Source organism: Hibiscus syriacus, unplaced genomic scaffold, assembly GCF_006381635.1.
Source record: "Hibiscus syriacus cultivar Baekdansim isolate YM2019G1 unplaced genomic scaffold, ASM638163v2 tig00109992_pilon, whole genome shotgun sequence".
Taxonomy (NCBI): domain Eukaryota; kingdom Viridiplantae; phylum Streptophyta; class Magnoliopsida; order Malvales; family Malvaceae; genus Hibiscus; species Hibiscus syriacus.
Window position 1 is genome coordinate 488,586 of NW_024062552.1, and position 15,805 is coordinate 504,390.

The window sequence follows — 15,805 nt, forward strand, 5'->3', positions numbered from 1 at the left end:
TTAAATGATGTCAACTAAATTATCTACATATTAATGTTAATATTTGATTGAATAATTAATATAATAGTTAAAATTTTAAAATAATTACATATTTGATCCTTGTTATTTTTATATTTTATATTTTATAAAAAAAATTAAAAACTAAATAATATTAAATTAACATAAAATTTAGAAGAAAAATATTTTTTTTGAGATTATTCAATTTTTGATTATTCAATTTTTGATCATCTCTAATTATATGTTTCTTGTTATAAATTTAATTTTTATGTAGTTTTCATATATATTTCTTATAAGTTTATATATATTTGGGTGACAAAGGAAACCACGAAATAATTAAATGATTAAATATGTATTTTATTTTTATGTTTTTAATTGAATTAACGATCTGAGATAAATGAAGTAACGATTTAAATTTTATGAAACAAAATATTCAAAAGTAAGATTTTATAAAGATAACTCAATACAACATACAAAATTTAGGGAACAACAATAGTACATTTAAATTTAAAAAATATGAATATATTAAATATATAATAATCTCGTTTATCACACGGGTGAGAAGTAATATATATAAATTAATGAAACTTGTTTTGATTACTATTAGGGATGGATAAGGATCAAGTTAGGTTGAATTGTATATCGATTTGATTCGATTTAAGAAAAAATATTATTTAATCTGAAATTAGATTTGATTTGGGTTTAAGGAGATAATACCTTACTCAAAATCTAAATTGTTTTTTAAGCAAAATTTGCACTCAACCCAACTCAACATAATATATATAAATATTAAATAAAATAGATATCTAATTATAAAAAATCTAAAGAATAAGTATTAGTGTAATGATCAATTCAACCCAAACTCAATTATTAAAAAAAAAGAATATAACCTTATAAAATCAGATCAAGTCAAAATTTATAGAGCCTAAATACTAATTACTACAAATGATTCATATCCAAGTATAAGTCCAATTTATTATTAAAATACATAATTGTCAATAATTTATATAATAAGTGGTTAAAAGTTTATAACTAACATCTTTTCTCGAGGATCCAGACACGTTATTTGGATCCAGAGTGTTGTGAAACAGCACAACCAGAGGAGAAATGTGATGTTTATTCATTTGGGGTCGTTTTATTTGAAGTTTTGTGTGCTAGAAGGCCATTTGTGGTACATGATGGGAAGATTACTTTTCTAGTTGATTGTGCCTGTCGGTCTAATAGAGATGGAACGGTTTATGATATCATTGATCCATATTTGAAGAGGAGGATTGCACCGGAATGCTTCAAGATGTTCGTGGACATCGCGGGTTCTTGTACTCGTGTAGTTGGTGATGTACGGCCCGAGATCAGTGAAGTGCAGGTGATGCTAGAGCGTGCTTTGGTACTGCTAGAGAAAGCAGATTCCGATCCGGCGCATATGGCCCCTTATGGTGAATATATGTATGAAGAAGCATCTTTTTGTGCTTTTGTCCCTCACCACAAATCCAGAGTAGACAATGATGTTTTAGAAAGGAACTCTGGAATATCCGGGATTGCGCCAGACAGTTCTGATGTAGAAGGTGTCTCTGGATTAATCTATCCAACTATGGATAGCGGTGACTTCGAGTCGTTTGCAAGTGATGAACTGAGGGAACTAAGGTGACTTACTTATGTAAAACTACATGCTTGTTCCGCAAATGGAAAATGGAGTCCTGGAAAATCAGCCTTTTAACTTGTTTATATTTTGTTATCCTTGTGTTAATCTGTCTCCTGCGATTTTAGCGGGCAATTTTATGATGCATTCTTGGTTTGATATAGCGCGGTATGTCTCGTGTTATCTTGGCATTGTTCTCGGTTTCTTAGATAGACCTGAAGCTTTCCTTTCTTCCAAAGGCGGGAAATCATAAGTGTTAACTTTGCTAACAACTTGTTCACTATATGCAATATCATGCGCAACATCATCCCTATAATCAATGCCAATTATATTTTTTTCTTCTCGAATTTGTTATGTCTACAAAACTGTTATACTCATGAAACTAAATTTAAATAATGATTGTCAACTGAATCCAAAGTCAGGCTCGCATAACTAAATTTTCTTCTTCTCGAATTTGTTATGCTCACAAAACTAAACTCCCGTTTTCTTCTCAAATCTGTTATGCCCACGGTTGATTTGTTCAACACAAAATTATCCTTTGCCACAAAAGAAAAAATAATAGTTCATCTTCTATAATTGTTGAACTCTGTAAAATATAAAATTTGGTAGTATTTCTATGCCCTTTCATCATAATAAGAGAACTCTTGCAAATTTACGTATCTCTACCTTTCACAACGTGAATCTGGTGTGGCGATCCTATAACGACTTCTCATACTTCAAAGATGTCATTATCGTGATCGAGTCAAGCAATTCGGATATTCTGATACTAATTTTTAGAAGAAAATGACATGCATGACGATCGTACAATAAAATAGACACCAAAATTTTGTGTGGAAAACTCATTCAAGAAAAGCTACAGGCAAAAGAGGAGAAAATTCATTAATATCAAGAGAAAAAGAAAACAAGAAAATCCTCATGAACAACTTAATATCTAACCTTAATTAAGATAAATACTTAATTACAAAGTAAACTTATAGAGTAGAAATCTACTCAAATTTATATATTAATTAATTTGTGTTGCTTTGAGTTCGAGTCAAATTCTACTATTAACGATGATAGGAATATCCACGACAACTACATGGGTAAGCTCCACACAAGTACACAAAAAAAGATTCGTTTATAGAATACTCTGTAATGTTGTGAGCTTTCCTAATTGTACGCGAATATCGGAGTTCTTATTCCTCCATTGGAACACTAGAGTTATTAAAAGATACATTCTCAATATATCTTCTCATTGTTTCATTGGGAATGTCATTCTACGTCTTTGCTCTACCGTCATAATGGGGATATCTTTTCTCTAGCCGAAAGTGTTGAGTTGCCTCCACTATATGTTTGTTGTCCACTAATAACGAGATGTCTTCACCAAAGACGTTGAGATGCCTTTATCCGGAGTAGAAATGCCTCCCTCCAAGCTTATAGTTCATTAGATAGGTTTCCCAAAACAATGATTACTTACAGATACAGTCAGTGCGAAGCAGATCACACTTGTTCTTGAAAATTACTTCATCTAAAGGTAAAATGTTCACTCTTATTGTCTACGTTGATATTGTTATAACATAAGATGACATAGAAGAAATCATCAAATTAAAAAGATACTTGCTGCAGACTTTGAAGTCAATGACCATGGAACTCTCAAATGCATTTTAGGTATACAGGTTGCTTAATCTAAGGTAGGGATTACGATCTCTCAAAGGAAGTACAGTTTAGACTTGCTAGCCGAGATTAGAATGCTTGGTTGCAAACAAGCGAAAACACCTATGGATCCTAATCTAAAACTAAAGAAGAATGAAGATGGAGTGTCAGTCGACAAAGAAGTACCAAAGAGGCAAAGTCTAGTAGGCAAGTTGATTTATCTTTCACAATCAAGGCCAACCATTATATTCTCAGTAAACATTGTCAGCCAACATATGAATGGACCATAAGAAAAATATCTAGAGATTGTAAATTGAATCTTTAGATATTTAAAGATAACATCGAGTCACAATTTACTATTTAAAAAGAGTAAATGAGATAAAAATATACAGTGATGCAAGTTGGGCTGGGGAGTTAACTGAAAAGGATCTACAACTGGCTATTGCTCCATTGTTCGAGATAATCTTTCCTACATGGAGAAGTAAAAATGGCCATTGAAGTATGCCTAGGTGCTTGAAGGCTGAGCGTGAACGTGGTATTACCATTCATATTGCATTGTGGAAGTTTGAGATCACTAAATAGTAAATACTAATGCATTGTTATTGATGCCCCCTGGACACCGTGACTTTATCAAGCATATGATTACTGGTACCTCACAGGCTGACTGTGTTATTCTCATTATTAATTCAACCACTGGTGGTTTGAAGCCAGTATCTCTAAGGATGGTCAAAACTCAGACCTGTGAGCATACTTTGGTTGCATTACCCTCGGTGTCAAGTAAATGATTTGTTTTTGTAACTAGATGGATGTCACAACTCCAAAATACAGACAAGGTACGATGAAATTGTAAAAGTCTTTCTTATCTTAAGAAGGTTGGTAACAATCCTGAGAGGTCTACTAACCTTGACTGGTATAAGCGTCTTAGTCTCCTTAAGGCTGTTGACCAGATCAATGAGCCCAAGGGCCAAGAGGCCCTCGGACAAACCACTCCGTCTCCCACTTCAAGATATCTACAAGATTAGCAGTATTGGAACTGTTATTGTTAGTCGTGTTGAGACTGGTGTCCTTAAGTCCGGTATGGTTGTGAGTTTTGGCCCCTCAAGTCTGTTGAGATTCACTATGAATCCCTCCCAAAGGCTCTTCCTGGTGACAATTAAGGATCTTAAGAGTGGTTATGTTACTTCAAATTCAAAGGAGGTTCCTGCCAAGGAAGCTGCCCACTTCACCTCTCAGGTCATCATTATGAACCACCTTGGTCAGATTGGAAATGGATATGCCTTAGTCCTTGATTGCCACACCTTCCACATCACGATCAAAATTTACTCAACTGTTGACCAAGTCGACAGACGATCCGGTAAGGAGCTTGAGGAGGAGCCTAAGTTCTTGAACAACGGAGATGCAGTAATGGTGAAGATGGTTCCGACCATCACTTTCTCATAGATGAGAGCCAAACTATAAGTCAAAACAATTCCATGTTATCCGGTTAGCGTGGCATATTAGATTCCATCACTTCCAATAATGTCAGTGACCAAATTATTACTTTTTAAACATCAATGGAGAAAATAACAACTTTCTCAAATATCAATACCGTCAATATAATTTAATCCAAAAAACCATTCCGCATCGACACGATCGCTGATTACTATTTAGGGTTCGTCAAAAGGTGCGAAATTTAACTGTCTGGCAGCTTTGTAAATCGCCATTCTTATTGTCATCTACCATCATGGCAGGTTCTTCAAGCTCACGTTTACGTTTCTTTCAAGTCACTAAGAAAGCGGCTGTCTTCATTTCGCGACTAAGGAGTCAACAAGGATCTTCTGGGAAATCGTATTCCACACTTCCGGAGGAACTATCCGTTCGTCAATTTTCACTGGCAGATATCAAAGCCGCCACCGCCAACTTCGATGAAGGCTTGATTATCGGTACAAGTATTTTCGGATCTGAATACAAAGTGATTATAGATCATGGGGCATTTACTGTTGCTATCAGACGCATGGAATTATGTCTTACTTTATTCCGAACTGAAGTGGTCTTACTTTGACAGTTGAATCACTTAAATGTTGAATCTCTCATTTAATTCTGCGATGAGAAGGGAGAAACACTCCTTGTTTATGAATATCTGTGCAACCGGTCGCTCTACGATTGTCTCCATGGTAATGCTATCAATGCTAATCCTTGGGAAAAGAGGCTAGAAATTTGCTTTGGTGCAGCACGTGGATTACATTACCTTCATACCGGAACCAAGTACGTAGTAATGCACCGCAACGTGACCAACACTATTCTTTTAGATCATGATTGGACTCCTAAGCTTTCTGGTTTCTTTGTGTCCAAGTTAGGACCTCGGAGCATGTCGAAAGCTTTGAAAAGAAAAGAGGCACCAGTTGAGGGTGCTTTCGGATACCTCGATCCATAATATTATCACACAAGTACCTATCGGAAAAAGTTGACGTTTATTCATTTGGTGTCGTCTTACTCGAAGTAATTTTTGGTCAAGCGGGATCTCACTTTCGGATGAACGATGAGGAAAAATCTCTGGCTGGATGGACATCTTTGTGTTTTAGGAATGGGACCCTTTATCACTACATTGATCCATATTTAAAGGGTAGGATAGCCCCCAGAATGCTTCAACAAATTTATGGAGATTGCTATGTGTTGTATCTCTGTTACGGAAGATGAACGACAGTCCATGGGTGAAGTGGAGGTGACTCTAGAACTTGCATTGGAACTGCAAAAGAAATTAGAGTCTGAAATGATAAGTTTTTAATTCCTCATGACGAGTTCATGTATGAAGATGTAATATTCTGACGCTGATAGAACAACGATTGGGGATTCAATAGCCATCAATGAATGCTGATAGAACAACGATTGGGGATTCAATAGTAATCAAAGAATGAAGGTACACAACATATATGCTTTTTTAGTTAAAGTCAGCTGTAACTGTACAATATTCTGTTTGTTTAGTAGAAACTTTCATCTTTTGTTGATATTGAAGATCGTTCTCATATGCCTATCTGGCTATCTATATATGTCATTTCTGAATTTGTTAACAGAACTATTGCCCTTTCACATTTGCATTGTATATGCCAACTTTCTTCTCAAATTATTCTGTGCACTTTTTAAGGAATGGAATATGTGAATGTGTTCACAGATATGCTCGAGTCGGTTGATGTAAAAAAAATTGTTCTATTGTTTTCATTTACCTGCTGGCTGCCATTGATCCCACCCATGAGCCTCGAGAAACTTTTGTTTCTTCTTTGACATTACCAAACAACTTTGATGCAACTTGCCCATTTTTATTCTCCTTATCTGCATTTCTTTCCTTGGTTCCTTTGGGGTCGTTGTGCTGCTGGCAGCAGATATAATCACTATTATTCACATGAAGGTGAGACGCCCATATTTTCAATCCCACATAAGCCTTCTCCCTGTATATATGACCTAATCAATTCTTAGTCTGAAAGAGTTATCCTTGATCTCCACATCACCACTGGCCTGAGGTTCATTGTTTGAAGGAAGCATCGACTTACCCAGCTTAATATTTCTTAAGCTGATAGTCAGTGCAATAGAAGGTAATGTACACAAACAAATCAGCGTCTAATTACATCCCTTCTTTAACCAATGCTTTTCCCAATTGTCAAGCAAGGCCTGCCCCCAATTATGACCTGCAAGACATACATTGCTTCTTCCATGCCTTTCACTGACTGTTTTTTATTGCCCCCATTGCCCCAGTGCTCATTAATCTTACCAAGCCCTTCAGGCTTTCCCAAGCTAGAAAGTGGAGGTCGTTTTTGATATCCCTTCTTCTTTCCTTTTTCTTTTTTAATTAGAACTTGAAATTAACTCAAGACTTTTGCCACACCAGAGTAAATTCCTTCCAGAGATAAAACCATCCTTCAGTGCTCCACTAGGTCTAATGAGCACAATGTCGGCCAGGACTGCTGACTGATCCCTTTCTAATACTGGTACATGTTTAAATCCATTTGTTTGTGTACATTTTTATCCACCACTTGGGGGCAAGAACATTTTCATCTGATCTGTTCTCTTGTCTGTCCAACTCAATCAGATAAGTAGCTTGTATGAGGCATGTAATTAAAGTTCTCCTACGTTTGCATCATTCCTGTATTTAAGAATCATTCATTAGCATGTGGCAGAGTTGCTTATATGCATTTGAGCTTCAGAGTTTAAGAGAAATAATCTCTCTTTTTTATGTACCAATCAAAATATGATCTTGTAAATATATTAAGTAAATTGAACAAATATTCATATGCAACACTCGTCGTCAAATATGTGTAATAATGTCATTTCAGTCCATCAGGGGTACTACAAGTCTGCTGCAACTACTTTTTAAAGTTATACTATTGTAAATCTAATTAATAGTTGTGCATGCTAAACGCTGTGCCTGTTGTTGGCATATTCTGTAACTTGACATTTTTATGATTGTCTCTCTAGTTTAGAGTTGAATAGCCGATGTTCTGTACTGATCTTCTACTGAAGTTTCTTGTACACTTAGGGTCTGTTTGTTTCCCTTATTCTTTCTTCTCTCTTTCCCTCTGGCTTAAGATTTCCTTCCTCTCTGCTGTTCTCTTACAATTTTTTTACCTTTATCTTTACATATCTAAAAATTACAGATTTCTTTCATCTTCACTTCCTCTAATGAGTTTGATTTTGCTGTTTGTTTTTTCTTTATAGAACTGCTCGAGCCCCAATCCTTTATCTTTATAGAAAGATTGTGAGGAAGTAATGTTAGATGCAAAGGTGTACATCTGATGTGCAAATTTTGAACTGTGCTATTAGTACTTTAACAAATGTTAGTTCCAACTTTTGTTTTGGAATATTTTGTGTAGACTTGAAATTGATTTGGCTTATATTAGCATTTATGTAGTTAGTGAACTATTCATGTTAAATGAGTAGTTGGTATACTTTATAGTTTTGAGGATATATGAATATTTGATTCCTTTATGTTACGTTTGTAACATAAGGAAAAAGCTTAATTGTTACAGAGTTATTACATTAATTTTAAAATAGTTTCTCATATTCAGTACAAATTTAAATTTGCACATAAAAAGATGAGTGGGTGGATAGCGACATGTGGGTAACCGTTCGGTAATGGCCAGTGATGGTAATGGGAGGTTTGATTTTAGGGGTTTACATTATTTTTGTTGTTGAAATTTTAGGAAAAAGGAGGCTTTTTTTAAATAATAATTTTAAGGTTTCTAAATAATTTTTTTTAAAAAGATATAAAATTGCCACATGTTATGTTTTGAATGGTTGATGCATATTTTTAACTGTCCCGATGGATCAGATTTGAAATAACAACAGAGAAAACATTAGACACTTTGACCCAAAAAAAAAACTTTAGGCACCAACACTTTGACAAAAAAAAAAACTTTAGGCATAAGAGGTATAGTTTGATACTAAATTTTTTAAATAAGTCAAATACAAATCAAAAGTGATAAAGAAAAATCTATTTCTCTGTGCATAAGAAGGTATACAGAAATGGAAATGGAAAATAAACAAATAAATACACTCTGATATATCTCTTGTATAAAAATTATATACACTAATATCTATATTTACGTCCATAATATATATATACAGCAAAAACATAGGAAATCAATGAACTAATACATATACAAACTAGCTTTCATATGAGTCCGGATAACTCGTAGTCATAAATGCTCACCTCCTGCTGAATTTCAGTGCATACATCATTGAAAGAACCAAAACATTGCCCATCAACATGATCAAGCTGTAAAAACGCCTGTTGATCCCCATATACCAATGAATCCTCCAGCTGATTATCCATGAACATATATTCCGATGAATTCGTATCATTGACCAGGAATGAATTGACCGATGCATCAAAGGATGATTCTGTGCTACTCTCAGGGTTCCTGAGATCATCTTCAACCTCAAGAACAGGCTCCGGTTGCTCGAGAATTCGGGGTGAAGACGAATAAGACAACGACAAAGAAGAAGAAGGTGATGAAACAGTGGCATTTCCAGTGAGCTCTTGAACAAGGGTTTTGAAACTGGAGCTGTGGGTGATGTAAACCTTGGGACGCAACACCTTTATCAGACTGTTCAATGGCTTCTTTTCACTATAGCTAGTCTTTGATATTTTCGCTTTCGCTTGCCTTAATATCTTCTTCCCCATAATTTCTAGTTTTTTTTTTACTATATACTTGGATTTTTTAGCTGTAATCCCAAGACCCTGTACATGAATTTATATATGAAGTTGTACATTCATTGAAAGAAACATAAAGAAACAGAAGCCATGACAATTACGTGAACTAAATGATTGAGATAGGATGATATTGATGTTAAATTCTGTTAATAGGAACCCTTGCGCACCCACCAACATATATTGATTGATTAATTAAACTATTATTTCTTTCTTTGTCCATCATTTTCATAGTATGATGGGGATAAGATGTGCTAGGGTTTGTATTCACACGGTGGTCTACTAGAGTATAAATAATTTGAGAGTAAATTACACCGTATATCATTTAACTTTAGGTGATCATTAAACTTTAGGTGATGCATTCTTTATGCTAATGAACTTTCAATTGTTCTAATTATAACAATAAGTTTTAATTTTAACTTCAATTATATCATCAGATAGTTAAATTTTAATGACACAATGATGTGTGTATATCTTTATGTCATTGTGATAACGTGGGCAAACCAATGTTGTTTTGGTGTGGCTATTGATGCCTAAAATGACGTCGTTTTAAGCACTGAATTTTAAGAGTATATCGATTTTGCCATTAAACTTATAAGCATTTCACTCGTCACTTGTAGCCAATCATTACATGTCACCAGTCATCTTTCATAGCAAAATCAATATCAAAACGTTCAAATTTCACTCATTTTTCTTTTCATAGGATTGGTTTTCCACGAAATCTACAAAAATCTATATAAAGGTTTAATATGTTAATATCATGATCTCCTTCAATGATATTTTATTGAGACTAATTTTTAGGTATATTGTTCGCCTTCTCAAAATAATGTTTCTCATTGTTCAAATTTTTGAACAAACACCCCAAAGCCCTCAAATCCCTAAAAATTGTGGGTCTTCTGTTTTGTTTAATTTTTTTTGAATTTGGGTGCACTTCATGGAAATCCAATCTTATAAGAATAAAGAAGAGCGAAACGAAAGACAATTGATGAAAAACGACGATTGACTGTTAATGGTGGTCGAAAAGGTGCAGTACCAAAATATTAATTTGTTTAAAAGTTTATTTGCAAAATTGATACACCCCAACTAAAGTCCAGTGCCCAAGATAATATTGTTTTAGGTGTTAATATCCGCATCAAAACGATGTTGTTTTGTCCAGGTCATCGCGTCGTTTGGATGTTACCAGTTCATTGGTATAATTGAAGTTAAAACCAAAATTTATTGCTATACTTGGAGAAACTGAAAGTTCAGTAGTATAAACGATACATAACGTAAATTTCAGGGGTGTCTGACATAGTTTACCGATAATTTAATTAAACCCGTTATGTAGAGATAAAAATAAATTAAATTTATTACTAAAAGTTTAATGCTTAATTAAGATTTAATAAATTAAAATAATTTAATTGAAGGAATAGAAAATTACATGTAGGTTGTATATATACGGTGGAAGGGAATTGATGGCACGTTGTCTGTTGTTGAAGGATCGTCGTTTACTTAAACTTTCTATTCACATTCAATCAATGTAATTTATGAAGGAATTATAATCAAATAGTCCCAAGATTAAAAAAATAAGAATTATGTCTCAATTTACAAGCACAATTATTAAACGTAATATAATAAAATATTATGTAAACACACAATGATTAGACAACTATTGAATATAAAGAAGTGAGGAACTCCCCTAAATGAATTACTTACAAAATAAGGAGGATCAGTAGAAAGTTTAATACAAACAATCAAGAATGCATAATATAATAAAATAAGGTTCAAGACAAGAGGAAAAGAAGACAAACGATCAGAGATTCAAAACTTGAAGAGCTCTCCTTTTTTGCTAGAAAATGTCAAACTACACCAACACGATATCAATAGATATTATTTTATAATTATATAAGACTATTAAAGAAAACTGTCAAACAATCAACGGGTTAGTTCAAGTGGCAAGCAATTTGGTATTCTTTAAGTAAGGTCTAGGATTGAGTATTTGTGTATGCAAAAATCCCCCACTACAGCAAAACTGTTCTGTAGCGGCGTTTGGAGAGTAAACGCCACTAACTTTAAACATATAACAACATTTACAATCCAAACGCCACAAAATGATACTTTAGCGGTGTTTCTTAAACAAACGCCGCGATAGAGTAGTACTTTAGCGGCGTTTTTATATAAATGTTGCAATAGGGTTCGTTTATAGTATCGTTTTTCCAACAAACGTTGCGATAAAGAGTACTTTAGCGGTGTTTTTATACAAATGCCAAAATAAGATTCGTTCATAGTAGCGTTTTTCCAACAAACGTCGCGACAAGGTAGTACTTTAACAGCATTTATATACAAACGTTGCAATAGGGTTCGTTATAGTGTCTTTTTTCGAAAAATGCTACGATAAAGTAGTAATTTAGCGGTATTTTTTTATACAAACTCCATAATAGGGTTCGTTCATAGTGGTATTTTTCCAACAAAAAAAAAAGAGGCCACGATAACATAGTACTTTAGTGGCATTTTTATACAAACACCGCTACAAACTTGAACTTTGGTGGCGTTTTTTAAAAACAAATGCTGCAAAAAGATGAATTTATATCAAACCTAAACCCTTTATCCATTTTTCATCATCTCTTCCTTTACCTGTTTCTTTCCGCCGCTCTCACTCCCTTTTCTCTACTCTGTGATGTAGAGCTAACATAAGCACCGAAGACATCGATGAGTTCTTCGAGAAATCCACGAACTTTCTGGTGGTTCTCTTACCTCTGCTCCCACTGAATCCCTTTTCTTCATTGACAAGTCTAAAGGTTTTGTTTTTACTCTTTATGTCTATCTTTTTCTCATTGAAATTCAATTCCCTTAAATGGATTTTCTGTGTTTCAGCAGATCTTTCTGTGAAGAAGAAGATTAAGAAGAAAAGAGAAGATATTGCGAGTGGATTGTAATATCCCAAAATCAGGGCGAGTGACTAAAATATAATTTTTGAAACTTTGAAGTATGATTTCAATAGATTGTAAATATAGGGACTTATTTGTAAATATTTTTAAGGGATTGTTGGTAATTATTAAATGAAGTAAAGGATAAAATGGTCATTTGACAAGAAAGATTTTTATTTTCCCTTATAAGATAAGAAAACCACGTGGGAAGAGAGAAAAGGTTCCAGAGTTCTCTACTCTTCTTCCTTCTTCATACGTGAAGGCTTGAACAAAAGGTGAGTCTTCTATTTAGATAATTTTTGGTTAAATTTAAGGTTGGGTTATGATCATTATATGATAACTAAGCTTAAGGAAAGCTTAAGTTATCTTAAAATCAAAAGATAAAGGGAATATGGAAGATTAAAGATTTGGAGTTCTTGAGTGAAATATTGAAATAGAGTTTATAATAAGAATTGAAAGTTGAATTTGACTTTCCATCAATAAGAATAAGAGATTTATGAAGTTAGAAAGGATTAATAACAAAGTTGAAAGTTTAGTAAGATTCTTAAATTTTAAGAATCATGATGAGATATGGAAGATAAAGATGGTTTATATGGATATAAGTTAGTTTAAGTAATGGTAGTTGAGTTTAATGACATGATAGGGGCTTAAAATAGAAGAATTGAATGAAAAGTTGATGGTTTTCAGGCTTAAAATGCAAATTCTGGGCAAGGTGTATCGATGCACATTCAATGTGTATCGATGCACTCTTTAAAGAAGAAACATCGAATACAATTAGTGCATCGATGCATAAGGAGTGCATCGATTCACCCCCTTAAAATGAAAACATCGAAGGTGATTGGTGTATCGATGCATGGGTAGTGCATCGATGCACATGTTAAAGAATGCATCGATGCACTGTAGAATGTATCGATGCACTTCAAAGGGGAAATAAAAATAGACCTTTCTTTTGGTCTAAGAAATGATAGATTAGAGTATATCAATTGGATATTGATATATATCAATGTGTGATTATGTAGATATCGAACATGAACAAGTTCTGGAATGATTATCAAGTTAAGATTCGATCGAAAGAGAGGAAATCATAATTGGATTGGAACGTAGTGAGGCCAAGGTGAGTGCAGTTTATTTTTATAAGATTATATGGAAATTGGACTTGTGATAAGTCTATTTCCTATAGTAATAGCTCATTAAGTCTTGATCATAAGTATGTTAACAACATGAAGTGTATGTATGTTTGATTATATGAATTGATATGTTTTTGTATGTGCTATGTGGTTTACGTAAAAACACTATTAAGTGTTAAAGAGAGAATATAAAATAAGTTATGAAATTATAGGAATATAGAAGACAAGTCAAGTGATATATGGAAATGGAAATAGATGTCTATGAAGAGTTATAGGAGAACAAATATAAGTCATATGATAATGAAATATAAGACTATGTGAATACATGGTTATAAAATAAAATATGTAATAATAGGAAAATATGATGAAAGTGAGTTCATGAGAAGTGATAGGAACTAGGTAAACATCTGTAACAATATATGCTCAATAGAAACATGAGTTGGACAAGTACATAGTGTTATGATCCATTATGAGAATTAGTATAATAGAGCTTTTTGATTTAATGAGAGTTAAGGGAACTAAATAAGATTGAATTATAGAATGAAATGGGAATATTATATCAATTAGGAAACTTGAATATAAAAAGGATGATACGAATATATAAGATAAGTTATATGCTAAAGATTTATGGAGCTATATGAAAAGGTTATAAGGAATATATGAAATTGAATTAAGTAAATATATTAAATTAATATATAAATAAAATACTATTAAATGATATATGTTTAGAAATACGACATAGTTTATGTAATCTAAGGGAATACAAAGAAATGAAGCATAAGGTAGATGATATGACATAAGTTATTATATACATATAGGATATATGTTATCAAGTAATATGAAAGGACTCGGGAAATTGATATAAGCTATGTGGAAGTGTTCTAGGTGTTTCTATGTGCTATATGAAGTATATATGATTATATGTGAACAAGATATGATATATAGGTTTACATGAACATCTAAGAAATGATCTAAGCTATATGATATGATCTACGTGATTATATGCACTTTGTATATATATTATATGACATGGATCTATGTGACTACGTGAGAAAGAATATAAGCTATGTGACGTGTAAATATGAATTATATGAAAATGTTCTACGCGTAAGTGAACTATGTGTGTATATATATGAATATGTGAAATGACATAAATGATAATGTACATGTTATGTGTCATGAGAGCTAGGGGTATAGTTGGCATGCCAATAGTCGAGGGTCTACGCGGTCTTTCGGGACATATATGTATTCCTTGGAACATGTGTGATTTCTTTTGAGACACATACTTGATCCTTTGTATATGTATATGTATATGTATATGTATATGTATATGTATATGTATATGGTTCTTAAGGAATTTTCTACGTGGTCCTTAGGGACATTTTATATGGCACTTCGGTGCAATTCTACGCGGTACTTCGGTGCAATTCTACGTGGCACTTCGGTGCATTTATACGAGCTGTGGTGACAGCATTAGTGCACAACCTCAATAGACTCACATATCTATAGTTCTAAAAAGTGTACATGGGCTAAACAAAGAGATAACAATGAAGATGGTACTTGTGAAGTATATGTTTTTGTGATATGAATTGTATTATATGATTGTTATGATGATGTGTGTATGGTTTGAATGAGTCATATGCTGATGAAAAGTATGATTAAAGGATATAAATTATAATAATGTGGATAATAGAATAAGATTAATTATGGAAATAATGTGTGATTTGTATATATGTACATTATATTATATATAATGATTGTGTGACATCATGAAGTAATATGTTCATACATATTTAAGTATTTAGAGTTTCCTTTATAAATTTAATGTCTCACTAAGTCATAGATTTAGCGTGTGATTGTTTCACACGTAGGTTAAAGAAGCGAGAAGAGAAGCGAAGAAGAGCAAGACAGGTCATCATCTCCCTTACAAAATTTCAGATCAGAAAATAGATGATTTAAATGTGTTTGGTTAATTTGAATATAGTTGTCATGTACTAATTGATTGAGTTGAATATGCTCTGATCGATTTTGATTATTTTGGTCAATTTATATAAATAAACCGCTTTTATTTTAATGAAAGTTTTAAATTTTGTCAAGAGTCAAAGTTTGAAAAGTCAATATGACACCTCAGACTCGTATTTGGGTCGGGTATGGGTTGGGGGTGTTACATTTAATGGTATCAGAGCTAAGGTTTAGCCGATTCTAGGCTTAAAGTGAAGTCAAATGAGTTTTAAAAATGTATACATGCCAACATAAAGTGAAAATTTCTGATCTGATAGTGTAAGGAGTGTGTTGTCTTGCTAATAGAATTAGATTGCTAAGTTAT

The 15,805-nt window shown here is 33.2% G+C and overlaps 2 protein-coding genes and 2 pseudogenes across 2 annotated transcripts; 3 read left to right on the forward strand and 1 right to left on the reverse strand.

Moving 5' to 3' along the window:
• The first annotated feature begins 606 nt into the window (after positions 1-606).
• LOC120212077 (receptor-like protein kinase ANXUR2) lies at positions 607-1,642 on the forward strand. Its single transcript, XM_039210501.1, has 3 exons — positions 607-621; positions 1,055-1,498; positions 1,541-1,642. Exons 1-3 carry the CDS (start codon positions 607-609, stop codon positions 1,640-1,642), a joined length of 561 nt encoding a protein of 186 aa, XP_039066432.1.
• Positions 1,643-3,766: 2,124 nt separating this feature from the next.
• Positions 3,767-4,705, forward strand: LOC120212078 (annotated as a pseudogene).
• A 283-nt stretch (positions 4,706-4,988) lies between these two features.
• On the forward strand, positions 4,989-5,678 carry LOC120212080 (probable receptor-like protein kinase At5g38990). Its single transcript, XM_039210502.1, has 2 exons — positions 4,989-5,294; positions 5,358-5,678. Exons 1-2 carry the CDS (start codon positions 4,989-4,991, stop codon positions 5,676-5,678), a joined length of 627 nt encoding a protein of 208 aa, XP_039066433.1.
• A 751-nt stretch (positions 5,679-6,429) lies between these two features.
• On the reverse strand, positions 6,430-9,419 carry LOC120212081 (annotated as a pseudogene).
• Positions 9,420-15,805: the final 6,386 nt, after the last annotated feature.

Coding starts and splice junctions, on each gene's coding strand:
- LOC120212077 (XM_039210501.1), top strand. Junction 1,499..1,540: donor ACAAATCCAGAGTAGACAAT/GATGTTTTAGAA, acceptor GGGATTGCGCCA/GACAGTTCTGATGTAGAAGG.
- LOC120212080 (XM_039210502.1), top strand. CDS start 4,989: ATGGCAGGTTCTTCAAGCTCACGTTTACGTTTCTTTCAAGTCACTAAG. Junction 5,295..5,357: donor CTTTATTCCGAACTGAAGTG/GTCTTACTTTGA, acceptor TGCGATGAGAAG/GGAGAAACACTCCTTGTTTA.